Source organism: Tachypleus tridentatus, chromosome 1, assembly GCF_004210375.1.
Source record: "Tachypleus tridentatus isolate NWPU-2018 chromosome 1, ASM421037v1, whole genome shotgun sequence".
Taxonomy (NCBI): Eukaryota; Metazoa; Arthropoda; class Merostomata; order Xiphosura; family Limulidae; genus Tachypleus; species Tachypleus tridentatus.
This window is the reverse complement of record NC_134825.1, coordinates 163,284,070-163,304,563: the sequence shown is the minus strand read 5'-3', so window position 1 is coordinate 163,304,563 and position 20,494 is coordinate 163,284,070. Positions and strand designations below refer to the sequence as shown.

Sequence of the window (20,494 nt, the reverse complement as noted above, 5' to 3'; positions counted from 1 at the left end):
CATTATATGATGATTTTTACACTAATATACTCAATTTTTTTAAAATAAAATTATAAAATGATATTAGCTAACACAGTGGTTCTTAACCTGGGTTCAATCGAACCCCAGGGGTTTGGTGAGTCAGTCTCAGGGGTTCAGCAGAGGTCAAGACACACACACTGTGTGTGTGTCCGTTCCATTCACCCCACTCGTATGATTCGTGACGTCATGCTCCACTTGGCCATCATTAGCTGCGGCTGATCACGTCACATCACTTGGCCTTAATATTTGTGCACTTAGCAGTCGACTTGTGACAGTAGTAATCGTGCACCATTTGTGATTCTTTTTCCTAACCTTTTAATCTCTTCATACTAACTATGTCGAGCAAAAACAGAAAGTAGTCGGACGAATATGTACAATAAGAATTCACGTGTATAACGGAACATGATGGGAGTCAGCGTCCTCAATGCATGATTTGCAATGCCAAGTTGAGCAATTCTAGTCTAGCACTGGCAAAACTAAGAGAACACTCCCTAAAGCTGCGTGGAGATGGGAAATACAAGAACACAATGCTTGCTGAATTCAAGGTAAAGAGAGCCAGGTTTGATGAAAAGGCTACTTTGCCTGTTCTCGGCTTTGTACCTATCAATAAACCGATCCTCACAGCATCGTATGAAGTTGCGTACTTGATCACAAAGCAGGACAAACCACACACCATTGGTGAAGCACTCATAAAACCAACTGCATTGAAGATGGCAAATATCATGCTGGGAAAAGCTGCTGAAAATAAGTTATCTCAAATTCTGTTTTCAAATGACACCATCAGCAGCAGAATAGATGACATCTTGGCTCAAGTAGTTGCAGATCTGATTTCAAGCCCAGCAAAATTCAATCTTCAACTTCACGAGACCACAGATGTTTCCAATTTAAGCCAGCTTGTTGTATTTGTGCGCTATGTGAAGAAAGATGAGATAAAAGAAGATTTTTTATTTTGTAAGCCTCTTACAACAACAACTAAAACAGCCAATGTGAAGAAATTTGTGGATGACTTCTTCAGAAACAATGATTTTTCGTGGGATATGGTTTCTGCAGTTTGTTTGGACGGAGCTCCAGTCATGCTGGGACGAAACTCTGGTTTTTGGTGCAATGGTGAAAGCTGATGCACTACACATCATTGTAATGCAGTGTGTTCAGCACAGGCATGCATTGGCAACAAAAACGTTGCCTTCAAAACTGGCAGAAGTATTAAAAACTGTCGTGGAATGTGTAAACTTTGTGCAAGATAGTGCCCTGAAGCACTGCATCTTAAAAAAACTGTGTAATGAAATGGGCTCTGAATTTGAGGTACTTCTGTACCATTCTAACAATTGGTGGTTATCCCAGAGAAAGGTACTGAATCGTGTTTTTGCCATGCGTGTGGAATAAGCCCTGTTTTTGTGAAGCACTAACATTGTCATGCAAATTGCTTCAAAAAATCTGAGTTCATTCTCATTTTGGTGTACATGGCCATATCTTCAATGCTCTCAATCAACAGATGAAGGGCGGTGGAGTCAACATCATCGAAGCTGAAGAAAACCTGAAGGCTTTTAAAAAAACTTACCGTTATGGAAACGATGAACAGAGAATGATAACTTCGCAAACTTTCCCCTGCTGGACAACTGTGTAAGTAAGATTGAAGATATGTCTGAAATTGGAGACATTTCTGTATCCAGGGAACTGAAGCAAGCAATTGCCATGTACTTAGATGAGCTCGAAAAGTCTCTCGATGGATACTTCCCTACCAGAAAGTCATATCCAGCATGGGTGAGACAGCCGTTCACGTTTAGTGTTGCGACAGCAGATGTCAATGATAAATACCTTGATGAAATCATTGAACTTCAACAGATCCAGGTTCAACAGCAACTTTTCAGAACAACAAAGCTCTCAATGTTTTGGTGTCACCAAAAATCGTAGCATACCCTCTTATTGCTAAGAAAGCCTTTGAGATACTCATACTATTTGTTACAATGTATCTTTGTGAGCAATCCTTTTCGAGGATGGTAGACATAAAAACGAAGAAAAGGAACAGACTTTGTTGTGAAAAGGATATGAGAGTGGCACTTGCCAAGGTGAAGCAGTATTCATTGAGTTATGCTTTTGTTTTTGTGTGATATTCATGTTTTGTTGGTTTTGTTCTTTGAACACAATGATATTGTGTGCAACTGATGCATGGTTCATTTTGTGCACTAATACAATATCTACTTAAGTTTTTAATTTGAAAAAATCATATTTTATTTTTCCAATTACGAAGGGTTCAGTGAATGCAAGTATGAAACTTCCGGGGTTCAGTACCTCCAACAAGGTTAAGAACCACTGAGCTAACACATATTATCCTATTGATTAAAATGCATGTATTACATGGCATTTCAAGATAGAAATGAACAGAATTTTTGTTACAAAAGATTATAAGTTCTCAATGATTTGATCACTATTTACTTAGAAAAAATATTCCACTAAAATTAAGGTACAAAAAATATATAAATTCTTTAAAAGTCCATATTTCATAATTCCTTTAAATAATATAATGCCCAAGACTAAATTCTATAACTTTTATAGCTTTGTTAATTCATATTTATGCCTTTTTTAAATACAGTGACTAAATGGCTCTCTCAATTACTGTCATTTTCACAAGGGTGAAAAACAAGTTTTTTTCATTACCCTATAACTTTACTCTCCCGAAGGAATACACGCAGAATGGCAAAGTCTTTAACAATAGGTACTACGAAGTGAGAAACACAAAAGAGATGACAAAGTTCACAAAAGTTACAAAAGATGTCATTGGTCAATACATCCTACCTAATTCCCCTCCTCAGTTTAACTTTTGTACACTTGTGAAAATGAAGTAAAACTATTGTGGATCCCCCTAGTTTAAACAAGTTTAATGCCAACCAAACATTATCATATTTAATCGAGTACAATCTGAAAGCTTTGGAACAATAAAGTAAAAGACCTATGTGAAAACCTTATGAAACCCTTGAAGTATGACTGACATACTAACTCATCGAACAAACCACTGAGAAATATTTTTGTTAAACTAAAAGATGGGATTTCATATTTTTGATGTTTTTCCAATAACATGTTTTTTTCTAAATCACAATAATATTTAAGATGGAGCTAAACAGGTAAGTAGTTTAGAAAGAGGTGAACAATTTTTTTAAAAATTCAAGAATAAGTTGCAAACATATAGGAAATATTAATTGATAAACTCACCTGCCCCGAACTGCCAAAGCAGCTTTCAACAGCAGCAATACGGCACGCATTGGCTTCACTGTTCACTGAAACAAAAGAAGGAAGATCATGTGGTAAGTCTTGCATCTTAGAAGTATAATATAACCAAGAAATTATGACCAAGTTTACTTAACTCTGAAGCACCATACTGTGTCAGTTTGATGCACTAGTTATATGGTTTATTTTATGGCATTGTTAAAAAAAACAATTCCTCCTTGATGAAAGTGTTTGTAACTTAAGACACAGCTTCTGTAAAATAAAATATTCTTGTATGTAGCATTTGTATCAATTCACAAATTTTAAAAGACTTCACTGTGATATTTTTTTAAGATGCAAGTAAAAATGCTTTTCTTTGTTATAGATTCCAGTTACTGACTTATTTCTTCCTTGATTCTTGTAGATTTTTTCAGTAAAATTTTTATCCAGTAAAACTGTGATTAGTATCTTTGTTTTGGTTTTAAAAAACACCACAGTTTCACTCTTTATCATTATCACTGGAACACAATAAAATAGTTCAATATCTCTATCAAATATTTAAAATCAGATTTTAAGTAATGTATGTAACAAGGTTTAGACCTGTTTTACAATAACTTATAAACAAGTGTAGTTTTTTGTTCTGTGATTTTCTTTACCTATTCATGCATTTTATCAAGCTAATAAGACTTAATGCAAATAGCTTATCAAACTTCAGCTGTTCAGTGAAACAAATCTTGATACACTTAAGTGCAAGATAATTTAAGTTTTCCTTCTTGCAACTTAACAAGCTGAAATTTTATCACATTATACCAAACCTACACAAGTCTCACCTGAACTGGAAATCATAATGGTTTATATAGTTGGACAGAACAGAGAAAGAACCTTCATTCTGTGTTCAGATGACTAATCCATGTAATCTCAAGACTGAGGTATAAGCAATCACACTAACCCGAACAACAGAGTTTGAGAAACACCAACTAAAATCAATAAAACATTTATACTCAACGTAAAGATTCAAATTAGTACTGTTTTGTTCAAAATTATCTTGCAGTTCTTTGTAGGAGGGTTATATTATGTATATTATATGGTATATGTATATATGCTGTATTGTTCTCAGAAACATTTAGATTTGCAAACACCTATGTTTTCATCACAGTGTGCTGAAATAAATACAAAATAATTTTTTTTTTTACTGAATAAATTTCAACTCTAAAGTTGTGTTTTGTTTTTTATAGTTCAATTTTATTTTCTGCAATTGTTTTAACTCATTGGAGCAATCCTGTCCTCAGGACAGGATGCACTGAACTGGAAAGGGTGTAGTTGTTATGTCTGAACACTTCACATCAAAGGTTATTACCACGGTGATGTGTGAAGTGGAAGTAATTACTTAGGTTAAAAGAAACAGAGTGGATTTCTAAGCACTGAACTTTCACCAATGTGTCTACAAATGGCCATGCAGAATAGTTAGATGGCCATTCCATCACATGCAACATACATTAGAAAAACATAACCTGTAATATACTGTGTAAAACTGATACATGTACAGAAATTTATGCTTCTAATTGCTAAGTAAACAAATTTTGTTTCCTGATATGGAGGCATTACTATATTGTAATTTTACCTATTCTATAAAATTTCTAAAATTCAAGTCTCCATTATACCTTTATGAAACTTACACACACACATGAAATCTCCAAAATGAAAATCTAGCTAATTTTATAAATCACCAATACAAAATATACAACAGCTTGATTGAATTTTTCTCAGGTTTTCCCATTTGAAATAGTTACAAAAATTAATTCTTCTGTCTGACCTAACAAGAAAACAACTTTCTTAGATTAGCTCTGCTTTTTGTCATTAGAAAATAAACACTGATAGTGTTAAATACACTTTCTGGTATCATATATTTCCATGTGTTAATCCATGTCTGCATTACTCTTTACATATTCAAGTATTGTCATGTTAAGACACCAAACATTGAATGAAATGATTATTTTTGTACATTCTCTTTTTATCTGAATATGACAATGCTTAATTAATTATGATTGTTAGCTTAATAGGAATATAATTCATGAGGCCCTGCATCTTTTTATTATTGTTTGCAGCATGAATGAAATGTTAGTTTTGAATGAATACAAAATTTGTTGTTTATCTTGTATCACCTGTATGAGACAATTTTGATATTGTCCTTTATTTACAACAATAGATGTAACGTTTCCACGTTATAAAGTTCTATAATGTAGTAATAAAAAACCTGAGTGCATATGCAACACACACACATTAAAATAACTAGGTAAGTGAAACATGGCATTATTCCCACAACTTCACACATTGTGCAATAAGTTAGCACCAAGCTTTGGGTTTTAAAATATTAAAATAAATATATAACAGAAGCAACCTTTCTAACTAATTTTGAAAAACTTGGAAGACAATGAATTTTTAAGTATTACAAGTTATACTATCAACTTATAAAGTTAGAATCTATTTAATGTCATCCTTCAAACATCCATACCTAAGGCACTAAAATTTGATACTTTCAAAAAAAGAACTGTCAATAAAAGAAGTATCAGCTATATGTGCCAGTGCCAGTTGGCACAGGTTCTATCAAAATTCCACCCTTAAGAACAAAGAGAAAAGAGGCATTTAAAAAGTTACAGTTTAACTGACTAAAGCATCTTTCATGTAAGAAGTCAGATTTAAATTCTGCCAAGCCTCAATTTTGATAACTTCAAAAAAGCATTCTACTTTCACAGTATGGTGCATTACCTTTAAAATGTCTTTATAAGTGCATTCTACTTGGAAAAACTGAAAATGTGTGTTTAGCATGTCACAAAATTCCAAGTTAGCTATAATATGAAAACCAAAAACTGATCTTGCATACTTTCCAGAATCAAACCAAGAATTCTTAATTTTATCATTAAATTTGTGCTATAGCTTAAAATGTAACTAACTGGTAAAAATTATAAAGTGTCACCAAACTGTAATTATTTTTGTAGCTTAAATAAAACAACAACTCATACATTTCACATAAAAAACACAAAATAATCTTCTGTACTTACTAGAGTCAAATTGAGGTTCCTCAATTTGTGTCATAGCTTACAATATAACTAATTAAAGTAATCCTTGAACTGCAATTTTTCTTAGCATAAATATGACAACTTTACCTAATGAAAATCTGAACATACTGCCTTACAACATAGCATTCTCTCAGAGCAGAATTACTCACTGTTGATGACAAGGCACATGAAACACAAGAACCATGAACACATGACTAATCAAACCCAGTTTCAGTATGTATGAAACTGAGTAATAGAAGATAAAAACTTGACTAGGGAGTAGACATGAAATTACACATTTGGTATGATGAGTACAAAGTAAAACCACCACAAACTGTGATATTTCCTGACAGACAAGTGAAGTAGTAGCTATTACTAATCATTATTGTTACTGATGTGCATAACTGTACATAGAAAACTAATAATAAAATGTTTAAAACAGTTTTATCTTGGCAATAAAACTGAAAAACATAGGAGATATGTGACAACTTTGGATTCAAGACAAGGTGAAACTCATGAAAGAACTTTCTGTTTATTATCAACATCTTCATTTCTTTCCTATAAAGAATTAAAACTTAGTCAAAGACTGATTTTCACTATTACTCTAGTAGAAGCTGTCAATATAGGATTTATCAAAACACTGAATGAGATACATTTTTAACAGGGAAATAATAAAAAACTACATTTCTTTAACACAACTGTTCTTACATCTACATATCTATGATAAGATTACACCCTTTTACTTTTTCCAGAAAATTCCTTCAAGACTTAAACAAATGGAAAGAATAGCCACAAGGTTTAACAACAAAAATTATACAATTCTTAAACAGTTTTAATGACAAAAACTGTCGTGAGTGGGACTTTAACTCAAGATACTCATTTCATACTTGGATTTTGAACTGAAAGCAAGTTCAACATCGTAAACTAATTGCTATAGTTACCAGACAATAAAAAGTCTTAAGTTCACCAAACTATACTAAACACTGAAAGCAAAGAAAGTTTTCACAACTGTTACTAAAGTAAATAAGAAAAAATGTCCACAATGACAAAGGTGTCAGTAACTCACATTTCTATCTGAACAGACCAACCCCATAATGACTATAGCTTGCAGTTTACTGTGTGTACCTACATGAATATAACCAGCTTTTAATAATACATACAAGTCTGTTGTAGATAAAAAAAAACAAAAAAACAGAGGTGTTATAAAGGAATATATTTGGGAATTTCTGATACCAGTCTGACTTCTACAAGTCAGAATACAAGGTAACATTAATATGAAGAATCAAAATATTTTTGTCCATTGCAAATTTTGTACATTATATTTACACAACATCTAGAACTTCTGAAATGTACATCTAGAGTTTCTTTCAGTATCCCTGTATATCAGTAAGTAGGTACATTATGATATTTTTTGTGGAACACACGTTTTGATATAACATAGGCCTGTCTTCAGGTGTGGTTTGTGGCTAAGCAGTACATGGTTTATATATGTATATTATGCACAGAAACAAAACACACAATGTAAAGAAAATGTTGTCACCAGGTGACAGGTTTATAGATAAAAGGTCAAACCTGGTCAGATGTACAAGCAATGAATAAACCAAATATGGCTAATGTTGCCAGGGCCATTACCAGCATAATGTGCTTCCTTACTCAAGTATTCCTTCCTACTGCATCTGATGTTTATTTTCCTCTACCACAAACTGTCACTACATCAGAATGTATGGCAAAACTTTGACATCAAATACATAATACTATGTTGAATGACACTCCTTAAAAGGTTGTAGTACACATTTTGTCCCCCATCCATACACAAAGGGTTACAAGTCTAAACTTATATCTTAGTGTAACATTTATGAAAAAGAAAAACTGAAAATTTAATAAACTGTTTCTATTAAACTGATTTTTTATGACATTTTAGTGAATAATTAATTAATAAGTGACTCTGCAGTGCACAGATAGCCCTTGTGTAGCATTGTGCGAAATTAAAAAAAAACAAAAAACGAACAAACTACTCTGCAGTATGAAGTCTCTTAATGTCTTTGTTTCACAAAGGCATATAAAGCAAAAAATTAAACAAGCAGCCGTGAAAAATCTCTCTTGTTAAAAAGCACATGTACCCATTTTTTAAACTTCTCAAACTGAATGGTTCCATGTTGTTATTGTTTTAAAAACAATTGTCTTAAATAGCTTGATATGTAAAACTAAATATATTTCAAGTGAAAATAAGTTGTTAAAACAGATATTTTGATCTGTTCTGAAAGCTACAAATACTTTTCTTTAGCCATTTTTTTCAAGTCTATGATATTAAATACATAACCAATGACTTGTGTCTAGTTGCATATTAACACAGATCCATTTTTCCATATTGCTCAGCTAATTGTGGCATAGTTCTTCTGATTAGCTAAGAGTAGTTTGTCAGTAAAAATATTATACTTGTGATTTTGGATGGTCTTAAAATTAGGAAATTCAACCCAATGATGGATGGCAAATGTACAAGGGAAAGTCACAGAATGGGACATATATATCAGTTGATTTTTAGTTGCATTGTTTGTTCTGAAAGTGTAATGTCTCTCTCTTCAAGTATTATTTTTACTCTAAATTATGTTTCAGTCAGGAAATAACTATGTTTCATTTTTTACAGACTGACTAAATTACTAGACCTTATATTAAAAAAAAGAAGTATGTTACACCTTTATTAAATAAACTATCTTCACAATATGTGCATCCTTGTATGTGATTAGTGCTACATATGAACATGTACTCAATAAGTAATGAGTACATAAACTATGTAGTAAATTCTCTCTCTCTCACACACACACACACACATTTATCGATCTAGCAGTTAAAAAAAAAGCTGTTAGCAGGTGCTACTAAGCAGTTGCCTTCCTTCTAGTTAGCAGTTTAAAATTAGTTACAGTGGCAGAAGCCTAGGCAGCTTTGTCATAATAAATAAGAAAGGAGCAAGTTTGGCGACAATGGGAATTCTACCGGTGATCCTTGAATCATGAATTCAAATAACCTAAGACAGTAATTATAAAAAAGAATCTTTTTTTTTTTATCAGTTGTTTATTTTTCAACCTACTTAATCATAACTTCAAATAATTAACTGTTGAAATAATCAAAAACATTAACAACTGAATACATTTATTTCAATTCTTTCATTTAATCATAATAAATCAATTAGTTATGCAAAATTAATTGATGTAACTGAAAATTAACAACTGAAAATTTTTATTTCAATTCATTGATTTAACCATAATTAATTAATTACTCAATATTAATTGATGTAATCACTGTTAATATGGTATTAAATTGCCTAGTTTTAGGTTATACTTTCTTTACTGAAATTCACATTTTGGTAAAGGAAAAGAAACTTGCAAATAAAAAAACAGATCACAGCCAAACTCTTCGTACCAAGCTCCAAAATAACTTCTTATTTTCATACTAGATATTCCTAGTGGTAGTAAATTAAACATTCTGGCAAATCTAGCATTTTATAGTCATTGGATAGTGAACTACAGAGTATTGTTATGCACATGTTAACAGTAAATTAACAAAAGTCAGCAAAACAAAGGTTGTGCTATTTTGATAAAGACAGCAAAAACTTAACATCATAAAAATAAAGGCAATAATTCTTCAAACAATTATAGAAGGGTATTTATTTTAAATCTCTTTAACATAATAATATTCTGATACCACAAAAGCCATATCCTTGTATTTACAACTGTCATTTGAATTCCTATTATCAAGTATCAGGTAGTCCAAAATACTAAAATTGTAAATAAATGTTTTTTTTTATTGTTTTCATCCTGTTAAAATAATGCTGCCTTGAGTTAAGGATATACATTGGTTTGGTTTGTATATTTTTGAATTCTGGACAAAGTTACACAAGGGCTATCTGCAATAGCCTTCTCTAATTTAGCAGTGTAAGACTAGAGAGAAGGCAGCTAGTCATCACCATTCACTTCCAACTCTTGGGCTACTCTTGTACCAATGAATAGTGGGATTGATCTTCACATTATAATGCCCCACAGCTGAAAGTGCGAGCATGTTTGGTGTGACCGGGATTTGAACCCACAGCCCTCGGATTACGAGTTGAGAGCCTTAACCACCTGGCCATGCCAGGCCTGATATATATTGACCAGAAAGATTTTATATACAACATTTACTTTTGAACAACATGTTAAAACACAATTTTAAGAAATTTTCTTGAAACAAATCAATAACTAAACTTATTTTATGATGTGAAATATTTAAAAGTAATAATTATTAAGAAGTTTTCGATCAAAATTGAAAAGCAATGGCATATTTTGTTTCCCAACATAGAAAAACATAGAACACTTGAAAGTTAGTCCTATTGACAACGTTATTCAGACTTATAACCCCACCTAGCACAATTTTCACACTAAAACATTTATTTATGAGGTTAAACTGTTCTAGTGCAAATCATACAAACATGATACAAGCTTACACAGACAAGTGGAATATTTAATGAGTATTTCATTTAGTGAAAATAATATTCAAATTTGATTTTTTTTAGTGATTTTATCTTTTATTGTATACTATATATATTTATAAATCATAATCTAGTTTAAACAATAAGCACTTTGAGTTTGATCCAAGTCTACAAATTAACTGCTATTATACTGATAGTACAGTATACAGTAAATAATTTTAAGCAATACGCCTGTAGTTCTAAAGTGCTATACAGGTAAGTTAAATTTTAATTTTAAATTTAAAGCTTTCTAGATTAAACTGAACTCAAAATTTCCCAGATTTTTACCATTATATTTCATTAATATCAATTTAAGATTGAAACAATATATATAGTAAATATATTATTAATATAGTATTAATACTGACAATGTAACAGTAATTGTGGGTATTAGTAGTAACACTTGTCACACACTCGTACTTCTCACGTTCTCCCAGTCCACCCCTTTTATATCGTTTAAATGGTAAACGTTTAATATTAAAACATCCAAGGTATTCACAATTCATACAGCTAACCAGACGAAATAGATTTGATATAAATAAACACTACTTAAAACAATAAAATCATTTATTAACTTAACTACAATCATTATAATTTATAATAATAGTGATTCTTCATACCCAGTCGATCCACCATTATTCTGTTGAAACGCCTTCAATCACGTGACGTTAATTCTCATATATAAAATAAATCTGATTTTTTTTCTAAGGCTGTGTATATCAATGAATAATTTTAGTCCGTGAGACATGCCTATAAATGTACTTCCTTTAAATTTTCATTCGTAAGGATTTATCATTTTTAATACCTTTTCTAAGTTTTAAAAAGCTCAATGAATTTTGAAAGTTCATACTTATCTTCCTTCCCGTTACGAGACTTTTATTCTTATATTTCACTAAAATATATTTTAGTACTCTCAAAGTTATTTTTAATGTGTCAAAATTGAAATGAACGTTTTCGTGTTTTTCATTAGATTTCTCAGTATTTGTTTTTCTACAAATCTTTACCAAACTTCACCTCAATATCCAGCTGAAATGAAATTTTCAACCCACTTTTAGATTTTTGGTTGACTGAAGCAGATTTTCCTCTAGGATTCGCTAGTACTTTGCATTATCCATCTCCCCTCCCCCAGTTCCTGCTGATGAGAAGTTTCTCCATAACATAATGTACCACCACCATGCTTAACAGTTGGGAATTGTTGAGTGAGTGACGTACTGTGTTGGGCTGGTGCCAGATGTAACATTTTGAATTAAGATAAAGAAAAAACACAGTCAGTTTTTGTCTCGTCTGACCACAAAAACTGCTACATGTTTGCAGTTGCAAACTCTATACAAAATTTAATATGATTAGTTTTTAATAATGGCTTCTTGCTTGCCGCTCCCCCATACAGACCAGCTTTATTAGGAATCGAGATGTCGTGGATGTGTGAATACTGATTCCCATCCCATACATGGAACTTTGCAAATCTTGCAAAACTTCTGTTGGCTTTACAGAGACATCCTGAACCGGCTTACTGTTTACCAGGTTGTTTAGTGAGTTGGTTTCTGGTTAGTGAGTTGGTAATATGAAGCACGTTCCACTTCTTAATGAAGGACTTGACCGTATTCAGAGGAATAATCAGCGACTTTGAAATTTTTTATAACTTTCCCATGATCTGTGTCACTCAACCAATTCATTCCTGACTTGTTTGGAAAGCTTTTGGGCCTTTACGTTTAGTTTGTCGTATTACTATGCGAGTTGTGGCTTGAACAGATGTATTTACTCTGAAGTCATGTTAAACCAGTTTGATTACATACATTCAGGGAACATTGCACTAATTTTTGACCTTACAAACTAATATTCGCAAATTATATAGGATTGTCATAGCAAAGGATTGAATACTCATGCAATTGAGAAAATTCTAATTGTCTTTGAAAATCTAACCTACTTACATAATATCAACATTTTTAAGCTTTCTCAGTTTGGTGTAGATTGTAAATATAAAGTTTCATTTGAAAGTTTTATGACTGCACGCTCAGATAACAACAAAATGTTGAACTTTGCAAAGTGTGAATACTTTTACAAGTGATTGTAACTCATAAGTTATTGAATTGATTTTGCTGCATAGGGTATAAATTGTTTGTACAATTCTTAAATAACATTCTTGGGGATGATTTAACAGATGTAGCTAATTCCTTGTAATTAAGAAACAACAGTTGGATTTCATCTCTTCTCAGACAACTTCCCAAGCTAAAGCTGGCTATTTCCTTGACGGGAAACAGTTCATTTCGTGTATGGCTTCTGTAAATATTTCACCTGACACTGATACATTACTCTTCATTTTTTGTAAACCATGGAACACCACTTGTGTCACAATATTTACAATATGTTAATTTATTATACATATATGGAGGTGCTGTGATTACCTCTGCTACATAAACTTGTGCAGTCCATTCTTCCTGGGCTTAGTCTGGCCAGCACTAAGAGCTCTTTTATAAAACATCTGTTCATCACTTTCATAGGCAAAACTAATTGATTATTTCATCAGTAAATCCATCACAAGAATAATTATGCCGAAACGACTACCTTTTTATGAGTGACACCTCCTAGAAGCAAGTGGAGATATATTTCTCCACTTCTGTCTATTAGTATTTTCTACAATTATATTAGTATCCATTAACTTTGTATTGATCTCATCTGGGGAGCTTAATATACTGTAAGATCTTCCAGTACTGTGGTTGCTCCTGTATGAACTTGATTTGTTGTTCTTATATCCTACAAAGAGAATTGAGCTATTCGTCAAATATTTAAGAGCAATCTGTCTGCCATGATCCTAGTTGGTGACCAGTAAACTCCTCTTTAGCTCTATTTGTTTTTAAAGCTATGATCTTGTTTACTTTGATGACTGGCAAATTATAACCAGTACACCCTAAAGCGATCCAACATATTTCAAGCAAAATACACACGTTTATATTCACATCTTAAATGACATCTGTCAGATGTATCCTCAGTATACAATGTGACATATAAAACATGAGAAAACTGGGCGAGCTTTGCACATTTACTGGAAAACAGTGTAGTTGTATAGCAGTACTGGAGTGTATTGATGGTTAGTTAACACTAAATGTGGTGAAAGTACCTGAGTAGAATGGTCTGACCAAGTTTCAGCCACAGTATGTATCCCTGCAGACTTCTTCCTCTCCAACAACTAGCTTGAAGTTAGTTACCACTCCTTAACAGAAATTGCCTGTGTTAAAATGGAAATATCTCTAACATATATTTATTGCCTCATAATTTCACCAGGAGGTTCGTTGCTTAACTTTTCTATCAAGATATACTCATAATCTGCTGAATTCATTGCAGGGTAAGTCTTATCTCGTAGTCGGTGAAAATTATCTGTATTTGTAACAAGACTTTCAGTGGCCTTCTTTCTTCAAGCCTTTAATACAGCCTAACGACCCAGATTTTCTACTGGGGTCCAATCAATAGCAATAGTCAAGTATAACTTTTTCCTAATCTTCCAGTTGTGCTTCATCTAAATGCTTGATGGAGCTCAGTACTGAATTTATTGATCTTGAAGACAGCAATTTTTTTGCAAATAACTGCCCTAAAATGTTCAGAAAATTGTCCAAATTTTACTTTACTACACCTTTAAACATTATAGATAAAACCTCCTAGACTTCATTACCAGAAGCCTGTGAAAAAGCTTCTCCACTGTGAGTTCTTGTCTTATGTTTTGTGGAGATGTCACCAACATTATGGATACAGCATATTTGATGCACTCAGATACTCCTATCATTTGAAGAGTAGTTGGGTTCTGCTCTAGGGTGGCAAAACAATGATATGTTCTTGATAGCTTATCCTGAATATGGTATGAGTTCAGGCTTATTTTCGATCCATTATTTGTTTGGCATATCTTCTAACTAGAAGAAGTTCTCTTTTGCACCATGATTTCGCTCCCACTTTCTCAAATTTTGAAGGAAACAACCCTTGTAGGCAGATGTCATCCACCAATGACATTCAGCTTTTCACAGCTGGCCCTGGGCAGATTTGTTCAAAGTTAGGATTGTGTTATCATTACCAGCAATAGCCTAAGAGTCCTATAATAATCAACTTATCTAATTTAACTGTCCCATAATCAGTGGACACCATTTCACCTTGGTTCTTTATGCTGAAAATGATCATCAGTGCAGTACCATATTTGTCATTTTATGTGCTCCAGATATTGGCTGATCGTCCAGAATCTGCAATTTCAAAGAGTGGAAAATTCATGGATTTTCACATCATTAGCAACAGTCTCACGACCACATAAGATTTCTCCTATACTCAATATTTCTTTCATAGCATCATCTCTCTTTTGCAGAAAACTCGACTCGTAATCTGAGGGTCGCGGGTTTGAATCCCCATCACACCAAACATGCTCGTCCTTTCAGCCATGAAGGTATTATAATGTGACGGTCAATCCAACTATTCGTTGGTAAAAAAGTAGTCCAACAGTTGACGGTGGGTGGTAATGACTATCTAACCTTCCTCTAGTTTTACACTGTTAAATTAAATATAGCTAGCACAGATAGCCCGCGTGTAGCTTTGAGAAATGTCTGTGTTTGTACTATTTCCCAAACGACGCTATTGAGGTAATGAGAAATGTCAAGAGCATCTCATTAGATTAGATCATTATCTACAGACTGGCGCCACTGCAGCATTGAGAAAGCTACAGCGAATGTTTACATTATCTTGTTAAAATATGCCAAGAAAAGAGTAAGTTGGAACTTTGATGTAGTATCCATATCAAAAACGTGTGCAAGAACACAAGTGAGAAGGCTGCCGATTTATCGACTTTACCTGCAACCAATGAATAAGTGATATTTTGTTCTCATTTTGAAAATTACAAAACGATTAAGGCAAAACAATCAATTAAATGGCAAGTCTAGCTGGGAGTACTTGTATGCACTATTTGGAAAATTGTAAGAATACCAGAAGGATTTAGTACAAAACCCCAGGTTTGAGGCTCAAAAGTGAGTCGAAGAGTCAAGAAGAAACTGCAGCAGAGAGAGAGAAAAAAAGCCAGACAAAGAGTCAAGCAGCCGAAGACTCTCCAGCCATCGTAGCAGTCAGTTATAGTTAATAAAGAAAGGAGATTCCACCAGATAACTACCATTGTGATGGAGCTACCCAAGGTTCCTCGTCTAAATTCTCTGTAAGTAGCATATTGCTATATTTCATAGCATGGAGTAACATAGTTAACAAGTGGTCAGCTTAATTCACTAATGACATTGGAAATACAATTCAGAAACGTTTGTTAATTATGTCAAAAGTATTGCTCGTTTAATCAAGTTATTATACGAATTGATTGTAACAGAGAATGTTGTGAAAATTACATTAAAGTGTTTCTGTGCTTTGAATCTAAGTATTAATGTCAGATTATTTACTTTAAATGTAAAGTTCTTCGAGTGAGTGCTTGTGCGCTCCACTTGCCACTACAATCCTCATTTAATGTAAATAAATTGTGAATGGTAGTAATAGTTGAACTCCAAGTGAAATGATTTTAAACAAAACAGCGCTAATGAGAACATTTTACTGTCGATACAAGTGTTGGATTATTTATTTTTAGTCAATCACTGTTTTTAGATTGTCCATGTGTAATGTATTTGCCTATATCTAACTTTGTCTTGATACTTTAGCAATTTCCCATGTTAAATAGCTCGGGTCGTGATGATCCAAATTTTCTTATGAAACACCGCTCAACTCTGGATAGTGATGCCAACTGTCTTTTAAAAGCTAGATCTGGATTAGTGGATAAATCTCGAACGAAATGAAACATAACGACATAGCTGAAACTTGTCTAAATTTGAAACATTGTGATGCAATTAAATGCAGTATCAGTTGTTTCAATTTCAAATTATATTTATGAAAATAATAATTGGTAATTGTTATGTTAGGCTCGTTGTAGTTTAATTAGACAAATTTGGTACCAATGAGCTTTATGACATCATACTCTCACATGACGCCATGTTTCATTTTGTTTCGTTTCGTTCGAGATGTAGACGCACGTTAGATCTGGTTTAATATTTTGTTATTTGGCTTAGCAATTTCTTTTAAAAATAAAAAATTATATTAAAATAATAGGTTAAATTTTTCTTTTATAAAAATATATTATTCTAGCGACCTAACTTTTACACAAATTTTTATTTCTAACCTTGTTATGGCAACACTGATCTTAGGTCAACATGTCATTGTGTGAAGATAAAACTCAAGTGTTTGAACTAGTTTTCATTAAGAAGCTATTTTGTGTCCGTGAAAATACTTTTGAAGTGACCAAAATATAATAATACGTTTTTAAACAAATCAATAATTAATTGTTACCCTTATAATGGATAAGTAGCTGAATATCAGTAATAATGCTAATACAAATAAAAATCTCCCTAGGCCTAGGCAAAATACGAATTCATCGGCGTTATCGTCGTGTGCAAGCACTTCAACACAGGATGATGCAAGACGTACCGAAACAAGAAAGAAAATAAAGTATGATGAAATATTTATTTAATACAATTTTACATGGACAAGTAATGAAGATGGTCCTAGTGGACTGTGTGTTGAATGTGGAACAGTGTTTTAGCAAAGCTAAAACGGTATCTAGAAATCAAACACTCCCTATTAAAAAATCCAACTTCTGAGTATTTCAAAAGAAAGTGTTTGCAATTAAATGCAAGGAAAGCTACATTTTTTTCTTTCATTTGTCCATCAGGACAACAAAGATGCTCTTATTGCTCCATATCGAGGAGATAGGTTTCTTTTTATCTGACTGCCATTTTGAACTTGCATACAAATTAAGGGTCAAATACTGGATACAGAAAGTGGCTTACCTTTCGGACGTAGCTGCCTATCTAAATGAAGTGAATGCTACAATGCAGGGTACCAGGGTAACGTATTTCAAAGCTCAGAGAAAATGGAAACGCTTTGACGTAAGCTTAAACTTTGGGGTGAATGGATACTTATGGAAAGCTTGATTGCTTCGAAAATCTCATTGTTGTTTTTACTTATGAATGAAATTTCCTTAAGTGAAAATGCAAAACTTTCAGTCTTGCAGCACATATCTAATTTGTGTAAAATTATTGTGGAGTACTTCCCTCCTCATTTAGAAAAAATACTGTAGATACCAACGATTTGCCTTTGAAAGAGAAAGAACAGTTTATGCAAATTTCAACTGATTACACCCTAAAAACAAAATTTCAGCAGAAAGAAATTACACAATTTTGGATTAAAATGGCCATGGAATACCCTGAAATAAGTAACAAAATTTTGATGCGTTTCCAACAACACATCTTAATGAGCAAACATTTTCACTGCATACAGCTACAAAGACTAAATTTAGAAACAGTCTAAATATTGAAGATGATTTACGCTTACAGGTAACAAACATAACTCCAAATATTGAACTATTTTATGAACGACTAATAAACAAGTACACTGTACTTTTACCGATATAAATTTTGCAAGCACAAAATTTTTGAACAAGTAAAAATTTCGCTTTAAATATTAATATTTTAAATAAATTTATATTCCAAAACTTTGAGGTAAACTTTATCTGGTACTAGCATCCGATTGTTTCTATTTTTAGTGTTTTTATTTATTTAGGCTCCAGATTGTTTTTTTCTTTCTGATGTAAAGCTCCGCAAGTTTACAAAGTTTGGAAACCCCTGCTCGACTGGACCCTTACTTCTCACACCAAAATTCAAGGCAATAAATACATCAAAAATTGATTATAATTGTTATTGAGTTTCTTTTACTTTTTTTTTCTTCTTCCCACCAAAAGTACGTAAACTTTATTTGATGGAAGAGACATATTCAGTTTTCCTGGATTTTTTTCAAGTTCGGTACGCTAATGTATCTTCTCATCCTACAATTAGGAGTTTCATTTGGTGTGAATACAACCTACGTGTGCAAAGTTATTCAACAAAAACCACACAAATTTAATGACATTTTTTGCGCATGTCTAAGCAAACTCACGTGAGATATGGGCCTGACAATTTTACTGCACCTTCACCTAGAGTAAAAGGACTTTTTTTAGTCATTTGGATCACAGACTGCTGACTTGGAGTAGCAAAATCACTAGGTAAACGGACGTGCAAATACACAAGTATTGGTTAGGCCAAGCAAACTAGATAAGCAGTTTTTAGCTAGTTTTCGATAAAAGTATACGGGTAAGATAGTTACTAATTCCCAGTTTTTCATCACAAATTTACTAAATTTCATGAACTTCTCTGAATCAAAGAGTATTTATTGTCACGTAATATTAGCTCAAGCAACTGGTATAAAGAATATTTGATACGGTGCTCCCGAGTGTATGTAATATTTCCCCGAGGATTTTAAAACAGATTAAAGATTGGTTATGTTGTAGAGATAGTAAATTTAATTGAGTTTAAGAAAAAGCTTTATAAATATGTATGTGACTGAGAAGAACTTGGCTTATAGATTTTTTTATTTTTACATTATTTTAAATTTAGTTTAGAGAATGGACCAATCGAGATGGATCAATAGGTCCCAAAATGTTATACACCTTTTTTAATGTTATCAAAATAAATTACAACTATTGATAAGTGTAGCTACCGTTTTTGGTTTCATTCTGTTAAGTTCCATGCTCAATTCTTTCTTCGGTTGCACTTTTTTCTTACAAGATTCTTTTGATTAGATTGAAATAATGTGAACAAAGCTTAGCCTGGTGGTATATTGCTAATATAAAATATTTTTCCAAGAAGCTTCTGTCACAGTTATAACCCTCATTGTATTTTAACCCCCCATTTTATAATTACTGATTAATTTGGGCTATGGTGTTGAAGTATGATAATAAAAGAAACGTTTGCCATGAAAAAAGATAAGACAGACTTAGATTATCTTGTATAAGACCAAGTCATATGCTGTTTTGTCAATACGACTGCTGTTCTTGCTTTCTAAGCTATCAAACAGTGTTCGTTGGTAACATATGTAGTACATTGAGTGATCACTTTATTAAACAGATAAAATAGTTTGATTACAAAATTAACACAACCAAACTGGCATCTTGACACTATCTAAGCTATTAAGCAGTTTCACCAAAAAATATCTGGTACACAGGAGCTCAGCTACTGTACATGCAAGACTGATGATTTTAGTAAGTGGATGTACCTGTGAATGTGATAATTGTACAGTTTGATTACTATTGTTAGAAACTGTACAGGACAGTAAATGTATTTAACTGTGGAACATTTTATTTAGCTGTCTTTGAACATGTTTTTATATCTTGTAGGGACACCTACTTTTTGCTGATTTTCCATACAGCGTACAGTCCATCTCTGGCACTTAATGCAAATGTACTGTATATGGTGTATGCCTCACAAAAATTCCATGTGTGTTTAAAGTATCCTCAGTCAAAGGTTTAAACATGAGTAGAAGAACCTTAGCTGTAAAGCCATGGTTTGATTCACTTCTGCCAGTGATTATTCATTTTATAATATTGAGAGAACATAGCAAGATAAAAACCTGAAATGACTAAACTTCACCGATTTATCATTTGGATACCTCTGCTACTAAATCAACCTGTCAAAGATGTCATGTATTGAATGTTTATTTTTCTAATTTATAGTCTTAGATGCTAGTATTCCCATTATTGAAATTGTTCTCCAGAACAGAGTCGAATCTAATGAAAAACACAAGTTCAGTTCCTTTCTGTATTTAAATATATATATAAATAATTCTTATTGTAAAA

At 32.6% G+C, this 20,494-nt stretch overlaps 1 protein-coding gene across 3 annotated transcripts in view; it reads right to left on the bottom strand.

Moving 5' to 3' along the window:
• The window catches only part of LOC143229465 (pleckstrin homology domain-containing family F member 2-like), a 34,144-nt gene extending 22,661 nt beyond the window's left edge, over nucleotides 1–11,483 (bottom strand). Inside the window, exons 1-3 of one of the 3 annotated variants that reach the window (XM_076461835.1) lie at nucleotides 11,397–11,450; nucleotides 4,053–4,199; nucleotides 3,229–3,293 (exon numbers count right to left, since the gene is read on the bottom strand). In XM_076461835.1, coding sequence (XP_076317950.1) covers nucleotides 3,229–3,293; nucleotides 4,053–4,068 — 81 coding nt within the window. In that variant the 5' untranslated portion in view covers nucleotides 4,069–4,199; nucleotides 11,397–11,450. Of the gene's footprint in view, nucleotides 1–3,228; nucleotides 3,294–4,052; nucleotides 4,200–6,281; nucleotides 6,389–11,396 lie in introns of those variants that run through there. The other 2 variants (XM_076461829.1, XM_076461823.1) reach the window with 2 other exon arrangements.
• Nucleotides 11,484–20,494: the final 9,011 nt, after the last annotated feature.